Genomic DNA, 9,216 nt, shown 5'->3' with positions numbered 1-9,216 from the left:
CACCCACACCCAACACCAGCCAGCCCAGCCCCTCGTTCTGTTATTTATAGAGCCCTGGCATTGCTGGCACCTGCGCTCATGGTCATTTAAAGCCAGCTGGTGGTTGGGGGAGTCCCTATAGATGAGGAGGAACTCCCATTTCTGTTTTCTTTGTTCCAGCTTTGCTGCAGCTCCTGAGCAGGCTCTGGTGCTCCCCCAGTGTTCCTGTGGGTACTGGGCTGTGCTGCAGGCTGAAACCCCCCCATTTGTCTGCGTGCGCTTCCAGAAGCACCCTTGGGTGCCAGCAGCTGGAGAGGTTTTTCCTTGCTGGGGCCAGCGTAGGAGGGGAGAGGCCCCAGGGGGTCTTTGCAGGCAGAGGCCGGCAGCGCTTCCCAGCAGGCAGGACCGGGAGACCCCTTGGCTTGCAGGTCTTTGCTGGGCCCGGTGGTGGAGTGGGGAAGGAAGAGCCCTCGCTGGCGAGCGCGGTGGCCGGAGGGGCTGGCGGTTGCAGAGGGGTTTAGATGTGGGGCTGGAGCCCGGCTGTGCAGCCGCTAGATGGGAGTGCAAATATGAGCCTTGGCCGGCGCTTCCGCTGCCTGCAGGAAGCAGGAAGGGCAGCGGGCAGGGGCCCAGCCAGGGCCCTGGGGCAGCCCGGCTGCGGGTGCCTGGGGGAGCAGGAGGTGCATTTGGGGTGCAAAGGGAGCGCAGGGCAGTGAGGGTGGGGTGGGAAGCTCAGTGTGGGGCTTTCTGGGTTCACACATCTGTCCCGAATTGCTCTGCTAAAGGTAGCCTGGATGGGGATGCATTCGCCTGCTGTGCTACGCCGTGAGCGGGAGCTGCCGGCTGAGCCACGGGAATGCCCCTGTGCCAGCCTGCTTGCGGCTGCCTGCAGGATTTGGGGCTGTTTGGCACTAAAGGGACACTAAACACTCGCCCTAACTGCCCATTGCAGACACAGCCTGGGTAGTGTCTCCCCAGCATCCGCAGCTCCAGGGGCAGGCTGTGGCTTTGCTGCACACATGGGGTACGATCCACGTCAGGACAGTGCCAAATCCACTCTCCCATCTCCTCTGCAGGTCTCCTCTCTTCTCGCAGCCCCGTGGTGCTCCATCCTGCAAGTGGCCAGGGTCATGGTGGTCCTGCGGGCTGGGCTCTGCCCTGGTCTCACCGAAGAGATGATCCAGCTTCTCAGGGCCAACAGCATCAGGACGGGTAACGGGGCGGCAGCGGGGTCTCGGGTTGGGGAATGTCATTCCCTGCACGTTTGGGGTGGTGCCGCGCTCTCCTCCTGTGCAGGACCAGGCTGGGTGGTCTGGGCTGTGGGGCAGCCCCTGGAAAGCATCTCCTGCCTCTGTGGCTTTGGCTTGCAGCCCAGAAGCTGCATGGGGAGTTTTCTTAGAGCCCCATAGAGAAAAGGAGGGCGGGCGCAGGTTGCCATGAGCACGCTGGCGTTGACCCCAGGAGCCTGGGGGGCTGCAGCTCCAGTCCCTGTGCCCGTGTCATCCCGCACCCTGGCAGGGCGATGTTGGTGCAATATCCCTCCTGTGTCCTCCTTGCTGGATGTCTTCTGGGTCCCTCTGGGTGGATACGATGAGTCAGGACTTCTCCATAGGAGCAGGAGAGTGTTAGGACATGGTGGGGGTCTCTGCAGAGGCTCTTTGAGGGATGATCAACTATGGCTTTTAGAAGGTATTTTGGGAGGGTTTGTGTATTTTTCCCTCTGAAAAATGCCCAAGCTCCTGGCACACTGCACCTGGGCAAGGCCTGCTCTTAGGGGGGAAGGAAAAGACTTCAGGTGGATTCTTTACTTGCTCTGAGAAACTGGATTAGAGCTGAGAAAAACACCATTTTATTCTTCTTAAATGGGATCTGTGAGATCCTGCAAGTGCTAGAGCCATAGATGTTGTAATCCTTGTTTTCCCTATAAAAGCTGCTTTTTACCATTATTTTTTTCAACCAATAACATATATATCTATCTGAAAAAATGAATCTTGGAATGGTTCCTGGAAGCAGAGATGGGGCCACTAGTTCTAGTTTCTGTGGCTTTAGCCCTTCCTGGCATGCCCAGGGCTGGCACTTTGGGGCAGTCACTAGCCCCTTGAGACTTTGGTACGCTGGCAGAAGGGGAGTCTCTTGGCTGGTCCCAGCTATCCAGTGGCCCTGGGCAGCTCTTGAGCAAAATAGGGAGAATTTTTACCAGCTTCTCTCCCTGATCTGTTTTGCAAGAAACAATTTGTTTTGCAACAGGTAGTAGGGCCATCTCAGAGGAAAAACTCCAGTACTCCATTTGTGGAGCACCCTGCTCACCCACTGGAAGTGTTGGCAGGGGGGCAGACATTTTGCCTGTTGGTGCCCGCAGGCAGGTTTTGTCTAAGCTGGTCGTCTCTTCAGTGTTCGTGGTCTGTCCATGTTTGGCTTCCAAATTCTTGCTTCTCATGTTATTTGCAGTGGTGGACTTTGTGTCATCAGACCTGGAGGACGTTGCCCAGAAGTGTTCCTTGTCTTACAAGGTAAAGGGTGACTCCCAAGTCCTGGTACGTTAATCAGGGAGCTCAGAAGCTGTTCAGCTCACAGCTTGGATAGGCTTGTCTGGGGGGACCTTCTGCAGCAGACGTTGTTGGCCCTGGACTTCCTCAGTCCTGTTTCCAGATGTGTCTCTGCCCACCAGGCGCTTGTTGCAGTGAGACGTGTGCTCCTGGCCCAGTTCTCTGCCTTCCCTGCCAATGGAGCAGACCTCTACGAGGAGCTCAAGAGCACCACGGCCATCCTGCCCACTGGGAGCCCAAGGTGGGTACATTGCCCAGCAAACCAGCAGGTCTGCCCGGGGCTGGACTTGCCTGCAGAAGGCCATGGTTTCCCAATGCAGGCTTTAGGTTTCAATGTAGTGGTGCCCTGAGCAGGTTCAGTGGTGTCCAAACCATCCCCAGCAGCTGTTGTAAAAAATTCCAGCCACAGCCTGTCTCTGCCTTTTGGGAGCAGAGATAATTATTCTTCGTGTCCTGTGGCTGCAAAGCCACTGGGTCTGTGTCCCTTGAGGGAATGACATTGCCGTTGTCCTTGTGAGAGCCTGCACACCTTCTGGGAAGTGGTTGTGTGTCTCACTTCTAGACTAGACAACATGCTGCCTTCAGCCTTTCCCTTGAGGGCTCCAGAGGAGTGGGTTATGGATCTGGGAGGACTGTTGAGTGATGATGGTCCAAACTGTCTAGATCAGGAGTGGAAATGAGTTACTCTATTGCATGTCCTTATTTCTTCTTTTCCCCTGTCTCCTTGCTGGGTTGTTACAGTGACTATGCAGAGAAACCCTGGGTATTCAAACCTTGCTCCCAGGACCACAGCTCTTCTCCAGCTCAGGACTGTCCTCCTGTAGCCCCCACACTGCCGATCTATTGCCCACAATGTGGAGAGGGAAGATGGGAGGGAAGGAGCAGGGCCTGAGGCACTGTCTGCATTTGGGAGGGGGTCTCTAGGGACAAATATCTGGGGACTGCTGTTTCCTGATGCCCCTGCCATTCTGGCTGAAGGGGTGTTGATAATCCCACCTTGTGTTCGACCCATAGCCTGGACCAGCTGCTGGACTCCGGGCTGTACACGGGGGAAGTGACGGAGCTCATGGGAGCACCGGGCAGTGGGAAGACGCAGGTGAGTGGGATGGAGGAGAGGGGAGCAGACAGGTAGGGTGAAGACGATGCCTTCAGGCATGTGAAGCAGAGGGACCTGGAAGGGCTGGCTGACTCCTGGTCCCTGCCTCTCCAGGTGTGCCTGGGCATTGCGGTCAGTGTGTCTCTCGGCCTCAAGCAGCACGTTCTGTTTCTCGACTCCACGGCAGGGTTCACTGCCTCCCGTCTCTACCAGATGCTTCAAGCCCGGACAGGGGATGAGGAAGAGCAGGCAAGTTCCCCTGGAGCTGATCCCTCCACTCGCACTAAAACTGCCTTGGCTCTTGCCTGCAGACAACCCCCAGGGATGGTGTGTCTGTCCAGCTCTGCCTTTGCCCCGTGGGCTTTTTTGAGTCCAGACTCTTCCTCCTATGGCCGGGTGGGTGCTGTGCTCAGGGACAGACACTGCGCTTTGTTTTTTTTCTTGGGAAGAAGGGGAGGGCTTGCTGCAGTTGCTCACACTTTCGCTCCCTGAGCTCAACCCACATTGCTGCTTCCATCAGTGCAATGGGGACAACAGTGTTCATGGGCTGGAGGCAAATGTGGAAGAAATAAGGGTCCCTGGCTCCATCGCATGGTATAAATGCAAAGAGCTGGCAGCAGCTGGGGCAGGAGGAATATAACAAGTCCTGGAGGGGGTGAGGCTGTTGGTGATGCCACTTTGTGCCGCAGCTGGATGCTCTGCAGCGGATCCAGGTGGTCCGTGTGTTCAACATCTATGAAATGCTGAGCGCCTTGCAGGAGCTGCGGGAGCACCTCTCCCAGCAGGTAGGAGTGAGGGTCTGGGCCCCTCTCCCTTCCCCAGAGCTTCAAGGAGAGCAGCAGGGCTTGCGTCCCTGACGAGTGACACCAGATCACCCCGTCCTGGGGACATTTGAGCCTCTGTGCAGCTCACAACCTCCAAAACTGCTGGATTTGTGACTCCACACTGCACATGGTGCCGCCTCCTTTCAGGTCATGAGCTCCATGGGACCTCTCAAGATCGTGGTGATCGACTCTGTCTCGGCTGTGATTTACCCGCTGCTGGGCGGCAAGCAGTCAGAGGGTGAGCTGCTTTGTTAGGTTGTGCAATGAGGTTGCAGATCTCTCTGCTCATCCTGAAGAGCATCTTCCTCCCACATGTGCTGTGCCTGGAGCTGGGGCAGGACGCATGTGGGTGCAACTGCTCCCAGCTTTTCCTTTGCGACTGGATAAAAGGGGAGTCTGTTTGCAGTGTTATCGGCAAACATTCAAGCTGGCTGTGGCCATGCAAGCTCATGCCAGTGGTCTGAAACCTGGCCAAGGGACAGAGGAGGCACTGAACTGTTTGCCCACAGATTAAAACCTCTGCTTACAGTGTCACAGATACATCATGGTTGCTGGTACAGTTTGCAAAGCTCTCCTGAGGCTCTTTCTGCCAGAAAGGGCCATAAATCAGGAGTGAGGAGCTTTCTGCTGGCTGAGATGCCAAGGAGGCCCCTCACACACCTTCCAGAGGGTCTTGAACGCCTGGGTGGCAGCCAGTGCTATCACAGGAGATCCCCTCACAGCCACAGGCTGTAGAAATGAAGCTGTGGCCCTGAAGTGTGCAGGTGCAATGGGTATGTTGGGGTGCTGGTAATGGAAATGGTTTGAAGGTGTCTGTGAACACCAGCACTGGCACTAAATCTAGTGCTCATGCAAATCTAGATGTCACCTGCCTCCACGATGCACTTTGGGGGTTGATCTCCAAACACCCAAATCCTTTGTCCTCCTCCAGGTTTGGCCATCATGATGCAGCTGGCCAAGGAGCTGAAGACACTGGCCAGGGAGTTCAGCCTTGCCGTTGTGGTGAGTGTCCCTGTGCCTTGTCCTTCGTGTGCTGGCCTGTGCCATGGCGAGGAGCCCTGGAGAGGCTTTGGAGCCCCTGGGATGGGGGACCCCGCTCGCAGCTAAGCAGGAGCAAGAGGCCTGTGTCCCGCAGTGCTCTGCTCCCCGACATAGCTCTGCTTCTCTGCAGCCTGCAGATGTCTTGTTCCAGCGAGTGTGGAGCAAGAACAGGGCTGAACTGCTGCCTGCTTTTATTGCTGTCCTCAGCCAACAAGGCATTCACTTGATTGAGCAAGGTAGAGTTAAGTACAGGCAGACTGAAAGGTTGTTTGTATTTATTTTTGATATAACACCAAGGGGCTGGCCAGCTTACTAAGTAATCTCTTGCTTAGTTACCTTGGAGGAACTGCAGGGCATTGCATCATCCAGAAGGAGCTGGGGACTGGAAGGGGCTCTGCTCTAGTCTTCCCCAGCTCTTGGCCAAGCAATTGCAGTTGCTTCAGTGTACCCAAACAGGTTGCTGGGACCACAATTAATGTGTTTGAATTGGGAAGGCCACAAGAGAAAATGGTGGTCTGCTGAACCTGGCACTGGAAGGCGTTGATACAGTCCTGCCCTTTGCTCTGGTTAGCGATAAAGTGACAAGGACGGGGTGCCTGGAAGGATGCTTGAGGCTCCAAGTTAAACTTCGCAGGTGGCTTCAGCACCAGGAGCCACTGCAGCTGGCAGACACGAGCGAGCTCCTACCCGAGTACGTGTCTGGGACGGCTGCGTGAGCTACGTTTAGAGGGGATGGCCTGGGTGCACCAAGAAGGAAGGGCTCAGGATGGAGAAGAAAAAACTTCATAGAAGTAGCAGACTGGCCATTATCTCCTGGTGATCTCCGGTGTTTCGTTACACCGAGTGGCACTGCTTTTCCCAGGCATTGATAAGCCTGTTTGTGCTGCAGGTGACTAACCAGGTGACAAGGGACAGCAGCACGGGTCCACTGAAGCCAGCCCTTGGCCGCTCCTGGAGTTTCGTGCCCAGCACCCGGGTGCTGCTGGAGAGCAAAGAAGCCACCTGGGACAAAGCCACCACGCAGCGTGTCGCCTCCTTGGCAAAGTCACCCCGGCAGGTGAGGCTCCCTGGACCAGTCCCTCCAGTAATGGAGAAGAAGCTATGTGATGTGGACCTGGCTTTGGAGGCTCCTTCTGGGGACAGGGCAGGATCAGGCCTCACTGGGTAACCCTTGTCACCTGCAGAGGTGACTTTGGCTTGAATCCTGCCTACGTACGGGGCAGCACTGCCTGAGCCTCCTGGCTCTGAGCCCACTCTGTGGCCTGATCCAAATGGTTTTGGATGTGGTGGTGTGCTGGGCAGCGAAATGCATCCTGGATGTGCTAAATAATTGTGCGTCTGGGGATATCTTGGAGCAAGATGTTCTTTCTTTACTAAATTGCATTCTCTATTTGTATCTGTGTTCAGCAGACCCAGTTAAAATGAGGGCACCAGCAGAAAGAAATCCTCAAGGGGATATAATTGGGGATTTTTGGCTCTGGGGCAGGTGGAGTGATGTACAGGTTTGCCCTTAGAGTCCCAGCAGTGTGAGGTTAAGCTCCTCTCTGTTTCTCCTTGCAGCCGACGGGGATACAGGTGGAGCTGGATACTGGAAATGGTGATGTGCAGGAGCCAAGCCCAGCAACACCCACACAGGGGCTCTGATGTGGGTGGAAAAACCAAATGTCAAGGTCCAAGAGAGCTGCAAAAAAAGCAGGCAAACACGCTGAAGGTTTTACAGACTGCCTCCGAGTCCTGCAGCCCTGGGAAGGACCAACATGAAGAAGTTCTTGTTCTTCTGTGCTGGGGAGAAAATGAGTATGGGGTTCCCTGGAGATGTCCTTGCCTCAGCAGATGCTGCCTGCAGTGGCTGGGCTGTGTGGGCAGCATGACAACCAGGTCTGCTCCTCTGCTGCAGGCTTGTCTTCAACCGGCAGAGCCAGCCCTGTCCTAAGCTGTTGGCTTGGGACCAGCTGGCGTGTCCCTGCACAAACCCACGACTCCTCGTGATGGTTTTGTTCCCCCCATAACTCCCTGTCCTCTGGTCCCAGAGCTTGGGATCTGGGCAGATCAGATCAAGGATGATCTGATCATCCTTGGGCAGCCCACAGTGCTCTTGGTTCAGAAATAAAAAAAAAAAAAAAAAAAAAAATGTTGCACACTGCTGTGGTTGTTGAGAGCTGGAATTCCATTAATGGGAACTGCTGTTAACTTAATCAAGATGTTGAGGTTTAGTCCCTAGCAGGACTGGGGTGGGACAGGCTGTTGATGAGCAGGGACATAATTGGATGCTTGATCTGACCCCAGAGTAACACCAGACCCTGCAGGGAGCTGCTGGCATTTTTGGGGCACTACTGTGCTGCATAAAGAATTGCTGTTAATTGATGAAGGTTATGATCTGGATCAGCTGGGGTGAATGAGTCCTGACTGACACCAGCTGGGCCCTGTCTGATGCTCAAGGACCTTCTCAGTTGCATGTGGTTAAGTTTAAAATAGTCTCTCCTTGCTCTGGTGCTTTCCAGGTGCTCTCGCCTGCTCTGGGCAACCTCCTGGGAGCTCATGCAGTGCCAGGGAGGAGATGGGAGGCTGGGATGGAGTGTGGCCGCTTCTCTTGATCCCAGATGTCTTAGACACCCTCATCCTCTGCTTAATAAGAAACCTCGGCAGGTGAGCTGAGCTATGGCTTGCACTTCCAAGGCTACTGATGTTGATTGTGGGAGCTGGCACTCATTAGGGCATGCTCGTTAATCTAATAACACAGCAGTGCAGCTCCTGGGGCCATCTAAGGCTGTGCTGGGCAAAGAGGAATCTGATTTAGCTAGAATTTGGGTGCTAATTTCTCCAGAGTAGACATAACACCGTACAGCCCTGTATTTCTGAGCAAAGAGCTGCTGTAGGGAAGGGGCAGCTAAACGGGGTATGTGAACACATATTTTGGTTTCCCAAGAGGCAGCGCCAGGTCTCAGCACAGATTTTTGTTTTGCACATCTGTCAGAGCTGCGCTTTGTGTGAAACCGAGCTCTCTGTGCTCCCAGGACCGTGATTTACAGGGCAGGTCCCAGCTCCTCCATCGCAACTGCCCAGCCACTGGAGCCCCGTGCATGTGGCTGTGGGAAAGGCTGTGCTCCCAGCAGGTCCTGCCCGAGGAGGGGAATGTGCCAAAGCAACGTGAGCTGTACCATTAAACAGCTTTCAGTAAAAATAAATGTATTTTTAAAGTTGTGTATTTATTTGCATTTCTGGGCTTTGCAAGCTTGGGAGGGGAGGTTTGGCCCCAGGGACTGCAGCCTGGCTGGGGTGAGGAGGAGGATGGTTTTCCTGTCTGCTGGAGACCTGTGCTGATGTGGCTGGTCCTTACAAGCAGAAAATTTAGCTTGTTATGTCTCTTGAAGCTGTGAATAAAGAGCTGGTACACACAAATTTCAACCCAAACTGTGTGCTACTATTTTATCTCTCTGCCTGAGGTTCTGTAGGCGAAGCAAAGCTGTCGCAGGGGAGTGTGGAGGAGGGGAAGAGCCAAATAGAAACATCTGGTTATATTTAAACCAAGGGGGCTTTCTCGCTGCCTCCTTCCCCTAATTAGCAGAAGGATGAGAAGGGGAAGAGCCCGCTTTGAACCCTGCATCAGCCTCGGCGTGCATCTTTGCCACGGCCCCCAGGAAATGACAGAGGAAACTCTGCTCTTGCACTTAGTCACCGGGGAACAGTCATGGGGCGGTGATTCAACAGGGCCAGGGCCAGTCCGTCAGGA

General features: G+C 54.8%; 1 protein-coding gene across 2 annotated transcripts; it reads left to right on the top strand.

The window, feature by feature from the left end:
- The first annotated feature begins 132 nt into the window (after positions 1–132).
- RAD51D (RAD51 paralog D) lies at positions 133–8,605 on the top strand. 2 transcript variants are annotated; one of them, XM_087751779.1, is made up of 11 exons: positions 133–407; positions 1,056–1,191; positions 2,428–2,489; positions 2,648–2,766; positions 3,540–3,621; positions 3,736–3,870; positions 4,311–4,406; positions 4,593–4,683; positions 5,377–5,447; positions 6,376–6,543; positions 7,047–8,605. In XM_087751779.1, the coding sequence occupies exons 2-11, from the start codon at positions 1,110–1,112 to the stop codon at positions 7,128–7,130; spliced, it is 990 nt and encodes a 329-aa protein (XP_087607905.1). In that variant the 5' UTR covers positions 133–407; positions 1,056–1,109; the 3' UTR covers positions 7,131–8,605. The 2 variants fall into 2 exon arrangements, with proteins under 2 accessions (XP_087607905.1, XP_009467190.1); XM_009468915.2 differs by lacking the exon at positions 133–407 and adding an exon at positions 584–659.
- The last annotated feature ends 611 nt before the right edge of the window (positions 8,606–9,216 follow it).

The sequence above is a fragment of the Nipponia nippon genome, unplaced genomic scaffold (genome assembly GCF_047370975.1).
Source record: "Nipponia nippon isolate SJK-2023a ecotype South Korea unplaced genomic scaffold, ASM4737097v1 scaffold_15, whole genome shotgun sequence".
Taxonomy (NCBI): domain Eukaryota; kingdom Metazoa; phylum Chordata; class Aves; order Pelecaniformes; family Threskiornithidae; genus Nipponia; species Nipponia nippon.
Note: the sequence above shows the minus strand (reverse complement) of the source record. Positions and strands in the feature narration are given on the sequence as shown.